Below are 19,223 nucleotides of genomic sequence, written 5' to 3'. Positions count from 1 at the left end.
CAATCATCCTGGTGGCATTCCTTGGGGGCTTCCTCTCAGAGAAGACCAGTTCTCCCATGGGCTAATCTACTATCCTGCTTTACAGTCGCTGGTTTTAATGACTTAGCTATTGAAAGCCAGGTATAGAGGTTTGTCTGCATCAGTGATCCCTACGATGGTGAAGGCGAGGAAGGTCGTCTTCCAAAAAGGTATTCCATCGTACGTGGAAAGCGTACATTTCTTGGTGTGAGTCGATTGGGGCTCATCCTTGCTCCTTTTCTGTGGCTCGGATCTTAACCTTTCTTCAGCGGGGCGTTGTTTAGAAGTTGACCGTCAGTACCATCATGGGCCAGGTGTCTGCCTTGGCAATCTTCTTTCAGTGACCCCTAGCCACGCACTCTTTAGTTCATACCTTCATTCAGGGGGTTCGACATGTGGCTCCACCTGTGCTGTCTCTTTGGGATTTAAGTTTAGTACTGTTGGTTCTCCAGAAACCTCCATTTGAGAATATTCGGGAGATTCCCTTGTCTGTTATCCCAGAAAGTGACATTCTTGGTGGCTATTACCTTGGCCCTTAGGGTATCGGAATTGGCAGCATTATCCTGTTGCAGTCCCTATTAAGTGGTTCATAGGGATAAAGTGGTTCTTTGTCCCGGTCTATCATTCCTGCCCAAATTTGTCTGACTTCCATTTAAATTAGGACATTATGTTGCCTTCCTTGTGTCCCAAGCTGGCTCATTCCAAGGAATTTGCTTTGTATACCTTTTGATGTGGTTTGTGTGATTCGGGTGTAACTGGCAGCTACTGAGACCTTTCGGAGGTCAGACTCGCTTTTTGTGGTTACGGACGAACCAAGAAAAGGGCTTTGCTGCTTTTTTGGCTACCATTTCCAGATGGTTGACAGACAGTGTCTAAGGCCTATCCCATTAAAGGTCAAGTTCTACCTTTCGCTGTCACGGTGCGTTTCTTGGGCTTCTCGCTACTACTCGAGCGCTTCTTGGGCCTCCCATCATATGGCATCAATATCGCAAGTTTACAAGGCGGCAACTCGGTCGTCGGTGCATACCTTCACAGAATTCTTTAAGGTAGATACTTTGCCATCTGCGGATGCTTCTTTTGGCCGCAAAGTTTTGCAGGCTGCTTTTTTAGGAGGGGCTGTTCTCTCTTTAGGGGTGTTTTTTTTCTTTAAACTTTAATTTTTCCAGATGGTTCTCCTGTTACCAAGTTAAGGCTCCTGTGTCCTGGTTAGGGGCACTTATGTTTAGCCTTGGGTTTTTTTTCCCCCACCCCTCATTTTCCTTTTGGCACTGCTTTTGGACATCCCAGTAGTTATGAGTTATGGAGCGCTGTGTCCGTCGATGAACAAAGGCGAAAATTGGATTTTTGTACTTACTGTAAAATCCATTTCTCTGGGTTCGATGGACATAGCACCCACCCCTCTATGGAGTTCTGATACTTCTAATACTGCTTGCTACTAAACTAATTATCTAGAGCAGAGAGGGGGGTTGAATACCAAGCTGAGGACGGCCCGTAGCCAGGTGTTTTTTATTCTGCCTAGTCCTACTCCTGGAGGAGGGAATGTAACCCAGTAGTTATGATTTATGGAGCGCTGTGTCCATCGAACTCAGAGAAATGGATTTTACGGTAAGTAGAAAAATCCCACTTCTCTTTCGGTCATTGACAGACAGAGCTCCTGATCTTCAAAACCATTGGGTTATACTGCCCCCTACAAGAGTAGAACACTAGGCAGAAAAATAATCTGGCTACACCTATGAGCAGTCCAAGGGAGTATACTAATACAGAGAAAAACTACTGCGCTTACTGAATTAAAAAAAAAAGCTGGCACTACAATACAACAGTATTGTTTAAAGCAACTCAAACGCAATCAGTGCCGCGATAAGATTAGCGCAGCACTCATCTTGTTTTCTAGGGGGTATACTCCCTCTCCCAGCTATAGGTACTGAGTTTTTTTTCTGCCTAGTCAGGCGTAAGGACCTAGTTCCTTGTTAGAATCTCTAATCCTGGCAATTTTCAGATAGAATTTTTTTTCTCCTGTTTTTTTCCTGTGAGATCTACAATCAACTGCTGGACTGGGCGACAGGCTAGATAATCTAGATCCAGTGGTCACCCCGATCTGGTCAGCGAGGGTGTGCAGACCTCAGCCTTGCGCTAGGTCAGCCGTGACATAGCCCCACTGGATGGGGGCTGGCCTGTGAGTTAAAACACCTCAGAGGACGCATACGACTGGGGTCTTGGCCTGAATCGAAGCGTTCCTTCTGGCCGACAGCCTCGTAATCGGCGGACAGCCCCCCATTTAGATGGCGAGGGGTTCTGTCTGGAGCGGTGCTCCCCTGGTTTCTGGTATGGTGAGTAGCTCCCCCCTTTGACCCCTGGAGGGTTTTGGGGTAGACGTGGACCCCTCCACCTATGCTGGAGCTGTGTGGGTGGTCTGGTCCACCTCCTGGGGATGGGGGCCAGGGGGTGCGCCACCGGCGAATGGACAATTATCTGTGCAGGGGTGGGGGGGTGTTGTACCTGGTGGGGGTTCCTGCCAGGTCCCCCCCGTCTTGCTTGGGGCCTAGGGATCCCTCCTGGGTCACTGGGAGCCTCGTGGTGCAGCCATTTTTTTTTAGCCTGTTTCTATTTTTGGTGGCCATGTTTGTGTAGTCTGGCAGCCATTTTCCAGTTGTTTGCCATTGAAAATAGCAGCGGCCATGATAGTGGAGCCCTGTGGGCAGTGATTTCGGCGATGGGAGCCCCACCTCATCCCCTGGTGCTGACTCCTGGATCTTTTCATTTCCTGATCGCTGCACGTGGAGTGCAGATTATCCTGGTGGCTGCAGGTGCCTGTTTCTGCTGGGTGGTGAGTCTGGTGGGGTTCACTACCTCTCTGCTGAGGATTGCTTAGTGCTTGTGCCTGGCGACCGGGTGGTGCTACCATCGCGGTGGGGGTTGTCCCTATGCAGTGTTTTCCACTTTTTGTGGGGTCCCCCTGATTACTCATGGAGTCTTTGGAGCACATCTCCCCACCTGACCTACTTTCTGAGGCTGCAGGGCCCTTCGGGTCCCAACCATCTATCGATGCACTGACGGCGATCCTGGAGTCCTTGGAGTCCCAGGTGGAGGTGGTTTTCGGGCAACTGGCTAGCAAAAAATGCCCCCTGCCTCATCTGTCTCATCAGACCCTGATTTTGACGTTGTTCACCCTGCGACCACACTCCTGGAATCCTCAGATAGTAAGGATGACTCCTCCACATCTGAAACCGCGCAGGAAAAGGCGCTGGTGGAAGCACTGAATGTATCTGTGCGTGAGACCTTGAAGATGGAGGTGCAGGTTCCCTTTGGCACTCAAAAGTCATCCAGAGCAAAGGTGTTTTTATTTCCCCACTTATTTTGACAGAATTGTCGCTAGAGTGGGGACAAAAGCGGTCTCTAATTACTAGGCATTACCCCTATGAGGAGTCCCTTATTAAGAAGTGGACTGTTGGCCCTCCGGTTTCCAGATTGAAACGCAACCATGATTCCGGTTGAAGAGTCCCCGGCCTTTAAGGATCCGGCTGACAGGAAGGAGGAGGCTGTGGCCCGCAGTATGATCAATGTCTTCAAACTCCAAATGATCAGACTGTGCCTTGACCATTGGACGGATCGTCTTCAGGGATGTCCAGTGTGCATTTAATCAGACAATGCCATGGCGTGGCTTGTGTCAATCACCAAGGGGGCACAAAAAGTGTCCTAGGGGCTCTGGAGGTAGCCAGCATTCAAAGGTGGGCAAAACGGTTCGTTTCAGCCCTCTATCCTGTGTAAATTCCCCGGGTGGAAAACTGGCAGGCAGATTACCTCAGTCAGCAGGCGTTGGAGCAAGGGGAGCAATCCCTACATCTGGAGGTGTTTCATCAGTTGTGTCTCCGATGGGGCATCCCAGAGATGGATCTGTTGGCGTCTCGGCTCAACAGAAAGGTGCAGCGGTTTGTGGCTCGGTCAAGGGATCCTCTGGCAGACACCACAGATGCGGTGGTGGCCCCCGTGGGGTTAGTATCGTCTGATTTATGCCTTCTCTCCCCTCAAGCTTCTGCTAAGACTTAGGCAGAACTGATTCCAGGGATCTGGCTCTGGACTGGCCTCGCTGGGCTTGGTACGCTTTTCTGGTGTGGCTGGTCGCTGACATTCCTTGGAAGCTTCCTCTCAGGGAGAATCTGCTATCCCAAGGACAATTCTTCCATCCTGCTTTACAGGCGCTGTCTTTGACGGCTTGGCTGTTGAACGCCAGGTGCTGATGGATAGTGGTTTATCTGAGTCAGTGATTCCAACACTGTTAAAAGCTAGGAAATCTACTTCTAGGATGATCTACTACCGTATGTGGAAGACCTACATTGCGTAGCGTAAGTCTCTTGGGGTTTATTCTTGCTCATACTCTGCTCAAATTTTGACCTTCCTTCAACAGGGGTTTGAACAGAAATTGGCCTAGAGTACAATCAACTGCCACGTGTCAGCCCTGGCGGTCTTCTTCCAACGACCCATGGCCTTGGCTTCCTGATGCGAACCTTTTCTTTAGGGTGTCCAACATTTTGTTCCTCCAGTGTAGTCTCCGTTGCTGCCTTGGGACCTCAGTTTGGTGCTTTCAGTCCTCCAGAAGTCTCCTTTTGAGAATCTTCGGGAGATTCCCTTGTTTACGCTGTCTCAGAAGGTGGCATTTTTGGTGGCTATCACCTCTGCGTGCAGGGTGTTGGAACTGGCGGCGTTATCCTGTTCATTCACCGTACTTGGTGATTCACAGAGATAGGGTGGTTCTTCGCTCCCTGTCCGCTGTCCCTCCCAAAGGATGTCTCTGATTTTAATTTCAATGAAAACGTTGTGTTGCCTTCCCTATGTCCCATGTCTTCTTAGACCCTTGGGCTTATGCTGCTCGCTCTCCAGGAGTAGGATCAGGCAGTCCCTGGGGGTATACTATCACATCCTGCTATAGGACTTCAGTTTTTTCTGCCTAGTCAGGAGTAAGGACCTGGCTCCCTGCTGGGATCTGTGGTCCTGTTTTTTTTTTCCTTTTTTTTTAAATGGATTTTTTCTTTTCTCTTGTTTTCTGTTCCTGTGTGAACTACAATCAACAGCCGGACTGGGCGACACACTGGATATTATAGATCCTTATGGCCTTCCCAGTCTGGCCTGCGAGCGCGACCCAACTATTAGCCCCGCGCTAGGTTGGCTGTGACATAGCCCCACTGGACGGGGGCTGACCAGCAAGTGAAACACCTCACGAGGTCGCATAGCCCTGGTCACAACAACGGTCAGGACCAGAGTCACAGCGTACCTCTGGCCCCCATTCCCAGATGGCGCGGTGGACTGCTGGAAATGGTGCCCTCCTAATTCCAAGGTGTGGTGAGTAGTTCCCCCTTCTTTTCTCTGGGAAATGCTGGAGTGGACACGGGCCCTTACTGTAGATGGTAGACCCCTCCTGTGTCCTTCCTCTCCTCATGGTTTCCCCCCTCTCCACAGCTGTTTTTTTTCCCTGTAATGGTCGCCCTCACCTGCCCCCATCCCTCTCCATTAGTCCCCCCCATGGGAGTGCAAGGGTATTTCTGGGTGGGGGTGTACGTTAGGTGCTGGGCTGGAGGGCGGTGGGGGTGTGCCGCAGGCGGCTCCCTTTTAGGGGTGCCTGCATTTATTCCTGCGCGGGGGGCTCCCCCCTAGTGGACCACTAATTTCCTGGGGTACCGCTCAGCGCCACCTTTTTTACCGTGCATGGTTGTATTCAGCCTCGGCGGACATGCTTGTGTAGTCTGGCTGCCATGTTTTTGGGGTTTCCCATTGTAGTCTATGCGGCGGCTATTTTCTTGAAGTCCAGTGCGATGATGTGCGGCAAGGCCTCTATTGCCAGTGTCAGCGCTTCCTTTTCCTTTTTGATCGCAGCGTGGCAAAAATTTTCTTTTGTGCACATTGCGGTTTCGATTTAACCATGGAGCCTCTGGAACCTGTATCACCATCTGACCCACTCCTTGAATCTGCAGGACCCTCTGGGTCTCAGTCTGCCCTGGCGGCCATGACAGCGGCACTGCAGTCACTTGTGTCAAAGTTTGATTTGGCCCTGCAAGGGCAGCCTAGCAAGAAACGCCCCCCGCCTTCACCGATCTCCTCTGCCGCCTCAGAGTCCGAGATGGATTTGGCCACCGCGGACGTGAGTCAACCCACTGGATCTGCAGCCACGCACCCAGAGTGCTTGAACAGTGAGGATAAATCCTCTTCCACTGTAGCCGCGCATAAAAAGGCGCTGGTGGAGGCACTGATTGTGTCAGTGCGGGAAACTTTAAAGTTGGAGGACTCCGCTGATGCTGAGTTGGCGACGCAGATGCGGTTTGGTAACCGCAGATCTTCCAAGGTGACTAAGGTGTTCCCCTTTCCTGCCTATTTTGACAAGAATGTCGCTAGTCAGTGGGGATTCCCGAAACGCATGGTTGGCATACCTAAGAGTTTTGCTAGAACATATCCTTTTGAGGAGTCTCTCCTGAAGAAACTGACGGTTCCACCGTCGGTGTACTCTCAGGTTTCCAGGTTCAATAAGGCCACACTTTGATCAGTGCAGGATTCTCCATCCTTTAAGGATCCTGGGGACAAGAGAGCGGAGGCTCTGGTTTGATACCTTTTCACCGTGGCAGGTTCAATTTTGAGGGCGATGTTTGCTATCACCTTGGTATCCCAGACCTTAACAGAATGGGCAAAAATTTTACGCCAGGATCTGGAAGAGGATCAACATCTGCCTAAACTGGCGGATTAGTTGATTCAGGGGCTACAGTACATTTGTGATGCATCTTTGGATGCGCCTCTTTTGGCTGGCAGAGTATCTGTGACGGCGGTGATCCTTCGCCACATGATTTGGTTGAAGCACTGGTCGACCGACCAGACTTCTAAGAAAGTGCTGACTGATCTAACCTTTTTAGGTGACCGTTTGTTCGGTGCCTCTATGGAGGAGATCATTGAGGGCCTTACGGGAGGTAAGAGTACTTTACTTCCACAGGTTGCTAGGGTCAAGGAACTTCATCGCAAACGTAGTCTCTTTTTCTCGGCTCACAAGCGGCCCGTTTCGTCCAACTGGATCACAGGAAAAGGGTACAAGATCCACCCGTACTTTTGTGGGCAGCTCCAAGAAACGATGGAATGGTAAGTCAAAAGTGGGCCCTGTTGGTTCCGCAGACAAGCCTTCCTCAGCCTGAAGGGGCGCCCTCACCCGTATCTGGGGTGGGGGGACGTCTTTGTTTCTTTCCAGACCTGTGGACCTTGCTCTTTAGGACAAAATGGATCCATGAGTTGGTTCGGTTACAAGATCCGAGTATTGGTCCTTGCCTCCGGCAAAGTTCTTTCCTGTCTCATGATCGGTTGCAGGGCCTCTATGGGGCAGTGCAGGACCTGTTAGCACAAGGAGTCATTGTGCCGGTTCCAGAGTCGAACATTTTCAAGGTTTTTATTCAAATCTGTTTACTGTTTCCAGGAGGGAAGGCAAGGTCTGCCCGATCTTGGACCTTAAGGCTCTGAACCACTTTGTGCAGGTTCAGAAATTTCGGATGGAGTCCATTCGCATAATAGTGGTATTACTTCATGAAGGGGATCTTTTGACTTCTATCGATCTCAAGGACGTTTACCTTAATTTTCCAATATATGTTGGGCACCAGCGGTTTCTTCGTTTTGCTGTGGGCGAGGAGCACCATCAATTCTCGGTGTTACCTTTTTTGGTCTCTCTTCAACTCCTCGGGTGTTCACAAAAAGTATTCGCCTTGCTCCGGCAGAAGGGGATTGCGGTACTAGGTTACATGGACAATCTACTTCTGCGTGAAGTCTTCATGGGCTCTAGAAGTCAACTTGGACATTACTGTGCGAACTCTACAAGTGTTCGGATGGACACTGAATTTTCAGAAATCGTCTCTGACTCCCTCCACCAAACTGGATTACTTGGGTCTGACGCTGGATTCTGCCTCGACCCAGGTGTTTCTTTCTCATGCGAAACTACTGAAGTTGCAGGATGCGATTCGGCTCCTGTTGTCCAACCATCGGTCTTTGCTGCGGACTTGCATGCAAGTGCTGGGTCTGATGGTCTCCACCTTCGAGGCGGTTCCGTTCAGTTCCATACCAGACCTCTGCAAAGAGAGATTCTTGCCGAATGGAACAAGGATCCGCAGTCACTGGACAATCTGATCCTGTTGAGCTGGGTACGAGAGAGTCTTTGATATGGTGGCTCCGCTCTACGGCGCTTCGCCTGTGGAAGTCTTTTCTTCCCCTGTATTGGACAGTGATTTCCACGGATGCCAGTCTGTCTGGGTGGGGAAGAGTTTACTCGGCTCAAGGTGTTTGGACTCGAGAGGAGTCCAGTTTGAAGATCAACATCTTGGAGATTTGGGCGATCAGGACTTGTTTGTCTCAGTGGACGGATCGTCTGCAGGGATGCCCTGTGAGGATACAATCGGACAATGCTACGGCTGTGGCATATGTCGAACCTCAAGGGGACACAAGAAGTGCCCTGGGGGCTGGGAAGCCATCATCCTTAGGTGGGCAGAACGATATGTTCCGGCCCTCTCTGCTGTACACATTCCGGGAGGTAGAGAATTGGCAAGCGGACTATCTCAGTCGGCAGACAGTGGATCAGGGAGAATGGTCTATTCATCCAGAGGTGTTTCATCAACTGTGTCTCCAGTGGGGGACTCCCGATGTGGACCTGTTGGCCTCCTGTCTCAACAGGAATGTGACTAGGTTCGTATTAAGGTCCCGAGATCCTCTGGCCCAATGCCGCAGACGCCCAATGGCACCCTGGAGTCAGTATCCTCTGATTTTACGCTTTTCCTCCAATACAACTTCTTTCGAGGCTGCTTCGCAAAATCGGGGTAGAAGGGATTCCAGTCATTCTGGTGGTGCCAGACTGGCCTCGCTGGTCTTGGTATGCAGGCCGGTAAGGCTGGTAGCAGACGTTCCTTGAAAACTTATTCTCAGGGAAGATCTTCTGTCTCAGAGACCAATCCCCCATCCTGCTTTACAGTCGCTTGCTTTTGAAAGCCTGATGCTGAAGGACAGAGGGCTGTCAGTCAGTGATTCCTACGTGCTTTAAAGCTAGGAAATCTACTTCTAGAAAGGTTTATTAGGGAGTTTGCAAGGCGTACCTTACTTGGTGTGAGTTTCGGGGGGGAGGGGTTCTTCCCCGCTCCTTTTCTGTCTCTCGCCTGTTGGAGTTTCTACAACTAGGTGTAGATCAATGTTTGGCTCTGGGCACCATCAAGGGCCAGATTTCCGTCTTGGCCATATTTTTCCAAAGGCCATTGGCGGCGAAGTCCTTGGTTCACACTTTTGTGCAAGGGGTTCACCATCTGGCTCCTCCGGTGCGATTCCTGGTGCCTCTGTGGGATCTGTTTGGTACTGTTGGTACTTCAAAAGACTGTCGCAGAAGGTGGCCTTTTTGGTCGCTATTACTTCTGCACGTATGGTGTCGGAGTTGGCTGTGTTGACCTGTCAGTCGCCTTACCTGGTGGTTCACAGGGAAAAAGTGGTGTTACAACCCTGTCAGGCATTCCTTCCTAAGGTTGTCTCAGGGTTTCATTTTTCTTTTTCAATTTCTCTACACTCCCTGGATGTAGTTCTGTCCATTTGGATGTACCTGGCGGTGACTGAGTCGATTTTGAAATCCGATTCTTTGTTCCTAGGGATGGACCTTGTAAGGGTCAGGCCGCATCTGCTGCGACCAGTTCCAGATGGATCAGGCAGACGGTGGTGCAGGCCTATTCCATTAGGGGCAAATTCCTCCTTTCCCTGTCAAGGCGCATTCTACGAGGGCACTTGATGCCTCCTGGGCCTTCTGTCATCCGGCATCAGTGGTTCAGGTGTGCAAGGCGGCTACGTGGTCGTCTGCACACACATTCACAAAGTTTTATAAGGTGGATGTACTTGCATCTTCGGATGCTGCGTTCTGCTGCAAAGTTTTGCAGGCTGCAGTTGCAGAGGCTCCTGCCTCTTGTGGGTATATTTTTTTCCTGGTGGTGAGCTCCACTTGTTCCTGGTTTACCTGGTTGGCTATGTTTAGCCCTTGTTGGGAATTATATGTATTATTGTGTTTTTCCCTCCCCTCATATTGACACTGCTTTGGGAGCTGTCAGTGAACGAAAGAGAACTGGATTTTTGTCTTACCATAAAATCCTTTTCTCTGAGGTTCACTGACCGACACAGCACACACCCCTCTTTTGGGTTGATTTACAGTATCTCACAAAAGTGAGTACACCCCTCACATTTTTTTAAATATTTTATTAAATCTTTTCATGTGACAACACTGAAGAAACGACACTTTGCTAAAATGTAAAATAGTGAGTGTACAGCTTGTAGAACTGTGTAAATTTTCTGCCCCCTCAAAATAACTCAACACACAGCCATGTCTAATGTCTAAACTGCTGGCTACAAGTGAGTATACCCCTAAGTTAAAATGTCCAAACTCCTAAGTTAAAATGTCCAAATTGGGCCCAGTGTCAATATTTTGTGTGGCCACCATTATTTTCCAGCACTGCCTTAACCCACATGGGTATTGGGAGTTCACCAGAGCTTCACAGGTTGCCACTGGAGCCCTCTTCCACTCCTTCATAACGACATCGTAGAGCTGGTGGATGTTCGAGACCTTGCGCTCCTCCACCCTCCGTTTGAGGATCCCTCACAGATGCTTAATATTGTTTAGGTCTGGAGACATGCTTGGCCAGTCCATCACCTTTACCCTCAGCTTCTTTAGCAAGGCAGTGGTCGTCTTGGAGGTGTGTTTGGGGTTGTTATGTTGAATACTGTCCTGCAGCCCAGTCTCTGAAGGGAGGGGATCATGCTCTGCTTCAGTATACCGCAGTACATGTTGGCATTCATGGTTCCCTCAATGAACTGTAGCTCCCTAGTGCCAGCAGCACTCATGCAGCCTCAGAGCATGACACTCCTACCACCATGCTTGACTGTATGTCACACTTGTCTTTGTACTCCTCGCCTGACACTATCTGAACCAAATAAGTTTATCTTGGTCTCATTAAACCATAGGACATGGTTCCAGTAATCCTTGTCCTTAGTCTGCTTGTCTTCAGCAAACTGTTTGTGAGCTTTCTTGTGCAGCATCTTTAGAATAGGCTTCCGACAGCCATGCAGACCAATTTGATGCAGTATAAGGCGTATGGTTTGAGCACTGACAAGCTGACCCCCCACCCATTCAACCTCCGCAGCAATGCTAGCAGAACTCACATGTCTATTTCCCAAGACCACCTCTGGATATGACACTGAGCACATGCACTCAACTTCTTAGGTTGACCATGGCGAGGCCTGTCCTGAGTGGAACCTGTCCTGTTAAACCGCTGTATGGTCTTGGCCACTGTGGTGCAGCTCAGTTTTAGGGTCTTGACAATCTTCTTATAGCCTAGGCCATATTTATGTAGAGCAACAATTCTTTTTTTTTCCAGATGCTCAGTTATTTGCCGTGACCGGTATGAGAGAGTGAGAGCGAGAACACCAGATTGAACACAGCTGCTCCCCATTCACACCTGAGACCTTGTAACTCTAACGAGTCACATGACATCGGGAAGGGAAAATGGCTAATTGGGCAACATTTGGACATTTTCACTTAGGGGTGTACTCACTTTTGTAGACATTAGTGGCTGTGTGAGTTATTTTGAGGGGACAGCAGATTTACTCTGTTATACAAGCTTTACACTCACTACTTTACATTGTAGCAAAGTGTAATTTCTTTGGTGTTGTCACATGAAAAGATATAATAAAATATGTCCAAAAAATGTGAGGGGTGCACTCACTTTGTGAGATACTGTATGTATTCCTCTGACACTGCTTGTTACAAACTGAAGTCTTATAGCAGGAAGTGATGGTATACCCCCTGGGACTGCCTCAAGGGCTTAGCCAAAATTGTTTCTGCCTAGTCCTAATCCTGAAGAGAAAGCAGCATAAGCCCAAGGGTCTAAGAAGACATGGAGCTGTGTCCGTCAGTGAACCTCAGAGAAAAGGATTCTACGGTAAGACAAAAATGTATTTTTTTTAAATTATAAAGAATTAAAGTTACACCCAAGCACATAAATCCCCCCCCCCCCAAAAAAAAATTGAGGGCCCCCCACATATACGCATGTACAAACCTAAACGCATGCAGCAGGGTGTCTATGCCTGAAAATGTCGATTGCGATACATATGGTGAATATCGCCGTGCATGCCGGAATGAGAGTACTAGCACAAGGCCGCCTCCTTAACGCGAAACTAATAAAATTATAGGGGGGGCTTTTAAAGCATCATCTATGGCAAATAAAGGGTACTAACGTGTTTAAGGCTTGTGTTTTTGTGCCCCATTAAACTGGTATCTAACTTTTTTAGCTGGCTCCTAGATTCAAAGCAAATTTGTCAAGCCCTGCACATAACGGTACCAAGTATTTAACACCAAACCTGGTTTAACTGAAAAAAGTGTTAATGCAGACTGATTTCTCCCTAATCCTGAATTTTAATGACTTGCACCAAGACTGCATAGATAAAACACTTCCTTTTTTATGTATGGAATTTAACACTGGCATTTTATTAATCATGGCACTGTGAAGGTTCAACATAAAGAAATAACCTTACTGTAAACAAAAACAGTTGTTTGCGAGCAGGGTCTGTTTTATTCAGATTCTGTTTTATGCAAGTTATTATCATTTACAACAAAATCTGAGCAAGTCTAGAATAGCAAAAAAGCCTTAGGCAGCTTTAAATGATGAAAACCTTAATTTCCCCATTCACATTAGGGATTCAATTTGTGGGACAAATGTGTAGCAAGCTACCTGAGCATCCCTGCTATCCACAAAACAGAGCCATCTGTGCAACTAATGTTTCAGCTGTTGGTTTTCTCTTGTGCACTCCAGTGCCCCGTGAGATGGGCATCTGTTTTACTTTTATCTCACTGCCAAAGCAAGGCTGTGCTGGCTCAGAGCTTTATTATTAGACATTGCTGCTGTAGCAATAAATATAGAAGTGCATTCGTTAGCCCCCCCCATCTTTCTTCATGTCGGCGGCATTAAATTCTCATCAGGAAGTGTTTTTCCCTACTGATGATGCATTTCTGCGCATGGAAAAGTTGTAATTTGGGGAGTGTTTAATCCCAATAACATGACCTTCACATGACAAAATGAGTAAAACTGACAATCTGTCAGAGAAAAGGACTATATACCCTGAACAAAATTATAAACGCAACACTTGTTTTTGCCCCCATTTTTCTTGAGCTGAACTTAAAGATCTAAGACTTTTTCTATGTACACAAAAGGCATATTTCTCTCAAATATTGTTCACACATCTGTCTAAATCTGTGTTAGTGAGTACTCCTCCTTTGCCGAGATAATCCATCCACCTCACAGGTGTGGCATATCAAGATGCTGGTTAGACAGCATGATTATTGCACAGGTGTGCCTTTAGGGTGGCCTCAATAAAGGCCATTCTAAAATGTGCAGTTTTACTGTATTGGGGGGTCAGAAAACCAGTCAGTATCTAGTGTGACTGCCATTTGCCTCACGCAGTGCAACATATCTCCTTCACATAGAGTAGATCAGGTTGTTGATCGTGGCCTGTGGAATGTTGGTACACTCCTATTCAATGGCTGTGCAGAGTTTCTGGATAGTTTCTGGCAGGACCTGGAACATGCTGTTGTATACGCTGATCCAGAGCATCCCAAACATGCTCAATGGGTGACCTGTCTGGTGAGTATGCTGGTCATGCAAGAACTGGGATTTTTTTAGCTTCCAGGAATTGTGTACAGATCCGTGCGACATGGGGCCATGCATTATGCTACAACATGAGGTGATGGTCGTGGATGAATGGCACAACAATGGGCCTCAGGATCTCATCACAGTATCTCTGTGCATTCAAAATGCCATCAATAAAATGCACCTGTGTTCAATGTCCATAACATACGCCTGCCCATACCATAACCCCACCGCCACCATTGGCTACTTGATCCACAACGTTGACATCAGCAAACCGCTCACCCACATGATGCCATACACGCTCTCTGCCATCTGCCCTGTACAGTGAAAACCAGGATTCATCCGTGAAGAGAACATCTCTCCAAAGTGCCAGACACCATGGAATGTGAGCATTTGCACACTCAAGTCGGTTACGAAGACAAACTGCAGTCGGGTCGAGACCCCGATGAGGATGACGAGCATGAGATGAGCTTCCCTGAGACAGTTTGTGCAGAAGTTCTATGGTTATGCAAACCGATTGTTGCAGCAGCTGTCCAGGTGGCTGGTCTCTTACTATCTTGGAGGTGAAGATGCTGGATGCGGAGGTCCTAGGCAGGTGTGGTTATACGTGGTCTGCGGTTGAGGCCGGTTGGATGTACTGCGAAATTCTCTGAAACTCCTTTGGAGACGGCTTATGGTAGAGAAATTAACATTAAATTCACAGGCAACAGCTCTGGTGGACATTCCTGTAGTCAGCATGCCAATTGCATGCTCACTCAAAACTTGCGACATTTGTGCCATTATGTATGTTATAGGTTAATGCAATTCCATTAAAAAAAAAAAAAAATACAGCAGGAACAGCCAATCGATAATCATCATTGCTCTGAAATTTATTCTACAGCTAAAATAGATTACATTATACCTATATAACAGTTTTGTTATTACTGTTTTAGTAGCTTCAGTGTTTTGAATCTCTTACTAAGAATAAGAATGCAGTTTGAGTTCTGATCTCTTTCAAAACTTGTTACATGCTTTTTTCAGATCAGTGACTTAGGAAATATTGAAACCACAGACACCCAAGCAAATGGAAGGCCAGCATCAACAACTTTCTCAAATGGTTTTTGAACTGTTTGAGTTTTAATATGTATATATTTAAAAATCTATTTCCTTTCATGAACCAATGACCTTCAGTTTTATTGGAATTTATAGAGGTCCTCCATAAGACTAGAAAATGATCAGTATACAAAAATATCTTTTTGACATGCTTATGGATAACTATTCCTCTTCCAGTCTTGCCAAAAGATTTGTGCAAATGGTGTTACATTGCTGTTCTTATTTGTTGCCTGTAAAGGTCCTCCCCAAATGCAAAATTGTAAATGAAAACAAAATATTATATGGTGGTTCTGGATGTAATACTAAATTTTGGTTTACATACACTAAAGACCTAACCATACACCCCAACAAATGTGCCTCAGAATATACAATATGATAGGCGTGTGCATAAATAAAGTTTGTGTAGTAACGGCGAATTGCCATTACTAGTGTGTGTAGTAATGGTGAAGTGCACTTCACTAAATGTGGCTGCTAACAGGGATTTACACAGGAAATCTTCAATATGTATATGAATGTTCCAAAGTTGCAGCTCTCCAATGAGATTAATATAAATACAGTGAGAAAAATAATTATTTGATCCCCTGCAGATTTAGTAGGTTTGCCCACTTACAAAGAAATGAAGGGTCTATCATTTTTATCATAGGTGTATTTTAAATGATAGAGACTAGAATATGATAAAAACTAGAATATGAACCAAAATCCAGAAAAAACGAACGCTCTAAATTAGGTTGCAGTTCAGTGAGTAAAATAAGTATTTGATCCCCAAGCAAAACATTACTTATTACTTGGTGGGAAACCCATGTTGGCAAGCACAGAGGTAAGACATTTCTTGTAGTTGGTGACCAGGTTTGCGCACACTTCAGGAAGTATTTTGGTCCACTCTTTACAGATCTTCTCTAAATCTAAGGTTTCTTGGTTCTCTCTTGGCAACTCCGTTTTAGCTCCCTTCATACATTTTTTTATAGGATTAAGGTCAGTAGACTGGCTAGGCCACACCATGACCTTAAAAAGAAAAAGTACAAAGGGCACACCAGCCTAGCACATTACCTTTTTGAAACATTATTTTAATAAAATAGTATGCACATTATACTCACAAAGTGGATAAAATGAAAGGCAGAGCTCTGAAGAAGGGGAGACACCCCCTAAACGCGTAAGCTGCTTTTTAGAGGTTTGCTTCAAACCACGGTCTGCCTTAGAGGATTATGCTCAGTGAACACTTCCGGTGGACTCATTATTTTATTTCTTACCTGTCATTTTATCCACTTTGTGAGTATGATGTGCATACTATTTGATTAATAAATTGTTTCAAAGGTAATGCGCTAGGCTGGTGCGCCCTCTGTACTTTTTCTTTTTAGAGCTTCATTTGGGTTTCCCCGACCTGTTGAGAGTGGTAGCACAGCAGGAACGACGACAATACCAGCCGAGTCGTGTTTCCAGTAAACCAAGTCACATAACAACCCCTCAAGCGCAGGAGCATCAATTCTCTTTTTTACACCATGACCTTAATGTGCTTCTTCTTGAGCCACTCCTTTGTTGCCTTGGTGGTATGTTTTGTGTCATTTTAATGCTGGAAAGACCAATCCACAACCTATCTTCAGTGTTCTAACTGAGGGAAGAAGGTTCTAATCAAAGATTTTACAATGCACGGCCCCGTCCATTGGTTTTGAATACTTTTTCAAGGCACTGTAAACCTCCGCTTTAATTTTGCTTTCTTTTCCAGCGTGCTGAAATAGTTTTCAATTGGACCTGTCTTCCCTCTTGCACTGCATCACAATGAGCCAAGTCAAAGGAATAGGGGCATTTGCGTATATACAGGGAGTGCAGAATTATTAGGCAAATTAGTATTTTTGAGGATTATTTTTATTATTGAACAACCATGTTCTCAATGAACCCAAAAAACTCATTAATATCAAAGCTGACTATTTTTGGAAGTAGTTTTTAGTTTGTTTTTAGTTTTAGCTATTTTAGGGGGATATCTGTGTGTGCAGGTGACTATTACTGTGCATAATTATTAGGCAACTTAACAAAAATCAAAGATACAGTATACCCATTTCAATTATTTATTTTTACCAGTGAAACAAATATAACATCTCAACATTCACAAATATACATTTCTGACATTCAAAAACAAAACAAAAACAAATCAGTGACCAATATAGCCACCTTTCTTTGCAAGGACACTCAAAAGCCTGCCATCCATGGATTCTGTCAGTGTTTTGATCTGTTCACCATCAACATTGCGTGCAGCAGCAACCACAGCCTCCCAGACACTGTTCAGAGAGGTTTACTGTTTTCCCTCCTTGTAAATCTCACATTTGATGATGGACCACAGGTTCTCAATGGGGTTCAGATCAGGTGAACAAGGAGGCCATGTCATTAGCTTTTCTTCTTTTATACCCTTTCTTGCCAGCCACGCTGTGGAGTACTTGGACGCGTGTGATGGAGCATTGTCCTGCATGAAAATCATGTTTTTCTTGAAGGATGCAGACTTCTTCCTGTACCACTGCTTGAAGAAGGTGTCTTCCAGAAACTGGCAGTAGGACTGGGAGTTGAGCTTGACTCCATCCTCAACCCGAAAAGGCCCCACAAGCTCATCTTTGATGATACCAGCCCAAACCAGTACTCCACCTCCACCTTGCTGGCGTCTGAGTCGGACTGGAGCTCTCTGCCCTTTACCAATCCAGCCACGGGCCCATCCATCTGGCCCATCAAGACTCACTCTCATTTCATCAGTCCATAAAACCTTTGAAAAATCAGTCTTGAGATATTTCTTGGCCCAGTCTTGACGTTTCAGCTTGTGTGTCTTGTTCAGTGGTGGTCGTCTTTCAGCCTTTCTTACCTTGGCCATGTCTCTGAGTATTGCACACCTTGTGCTTTTGGGCACTCCAGTGATGTTGCAGCTCTGAAATATGGCCAAACTGGTGGCAAGTGGCATCTTGGCAGCTGCATGCTTGACTTTTCTCAGTTCATGGGCTGTTATTTTGCGCCTTGGTTTTTCCACACGCTCCTTGCTACCCTGTTGACTATTTTGAATGAAATGCTTGATTGTTCGATGATCACGCTTCAGAAGCTTTGCAATTTTAAGAGTGCTGCATCCCTCTGCAAGATATCCCACTATTTTTGACTTTTCTGAGCCTGTCAAGTCCTTCTTTTGACCCATTTTGCCCAAGGAAAGGAAGTTGCCTAATAATTATGCACACCTGATATAGGGTGTTGATGTCATTAGACCACACCCCTTCTCATTACAGAGATGCACATCACCTAATATGCTTAATTGGTAGTAGGCTTTCGAGCCTATACAGCTTGGAGTAAGACATGCATAAAGAGGATGATGTGGTCAAAATACTAATTTGCCTAATAATTCTGCACTCCCTGTATGTTGTAAAACATTAGAAAGTATACTTTATTTTGTATTCACATTCTTTACCTTCCCAATGAAATTTAGTCCTAAATTGATGATCTTGCTTTTTGTTGGCATCTCTTTTTTTACAGCAAAACGTTTAGCAGCCTATCAGGAGTTGGAATCCGAAGAAGAAGATGGCGCAAAAACAGCAACACCTGCCAGGCGGGACAGCAGTTGCAGCCATCACAGTGTAAAAGCAGTTCATAGGAGTCAAAGTACCAAGACTCACAGGCGGACTGGTAGCAGAGCAGAAGCTATGAGGGCCAGTATCCTTTCTAAGCACACAGCCTTTAGTAGTCCCATGGTAAGTGTTAGTGAATAAAGACTTTCAATATATTTGTTGAGGTTTCTTACCAGCCATAATTGTGCTAATGACTCCATTATTGAAATCCATTGTAGCTTCAGTTTGAGGTATTCCAGACTACTGTATGTCCCACATGAATTGGGTGGCAATACCTGGGCCTCCCTGTGTCACAATGACTGCAATTTAAGATTTTGACTACAGGTGGAGCCCACGATTTATGCTGTGACTATTAATGTAAACAGTATATTAATGAAAGGAGTTCTAGATTGGACCTTTGTGCATCTTGCACTGAGGCTGAAGGTCTCGGTTTTGACAATGGGGGTTAGTTTTTCAGCAAATACCCTATAAAACATAATTAAACCAATGCATGCTGATCGAACAAAAGTGAGTACACACCTCACATTTTTGTAAATATTTTATTATATATTTTCATGTGACCACACTGAAGAAATTACTTTGCTACCATCCAAAGTAGCATCAATGTAAAGTAGTGAGTGTACAGCTTGTATAACAGTGTACATTTGCTGTCCCCTCAAAATAACTCAACACACAGCAATAATGTCTAAACCGCTGGCAACAAAAGTGAGCACACCCCTTAGTGAAAATGTTTAAACTGGGCCCAATTAGCCATTTTCCATCTGCGGTGTCATGTGACTCATTAGTGTTACAAGTTATAATGTCATAATGGCAACAAAAGCGAGTACACCCCTAAGTGAAAATATCCAAATTGGGCCCA

General features: G+C 46.1%; 1 protein-coding gene across 2 annotated transcripts in view; it reads left to right on the top strand.

The window, feature by feature from the left end:
- ATP10A (ATPase phospholipid transporting 10A (putative)) overlaps nt 1-19,223 on the top strand; it is a 454,793-nt gene that overhangs the window by 289,377 nt on the left and 146,193 nt on the right. For both annotated transcript variants that reach the window (XM_082245265.1, XM_082245266.1), the window contains exon 8: nt 18,273-18,487. In XM_082245265.1, coding sequence (XP_082101391.1) covers nt 18,273-18,487 — 215 coding nt within the window. The remainder of the gene's footprint in view (nt 1-18,272; nt 18,488-19,223) is intronic.

The sequence above is a fragment of the Pelophylax lessonae genome (assembly GCF_965119305.1).
Source record: "Pelophylax lessonae genome assembly, chromosome: 2".
Taxonomy (NCBI): Eukaryota; Metazoa; Chordata; class Amphibia; order Anura; family Ranidae; genus Pelophylax; species Pelophylax lessonae.
The sequence above is the reverse complement of the archived record's forward strand: the minus strand, read 5'-3'. Positions and strand labels throughout refer to the sequence as shown.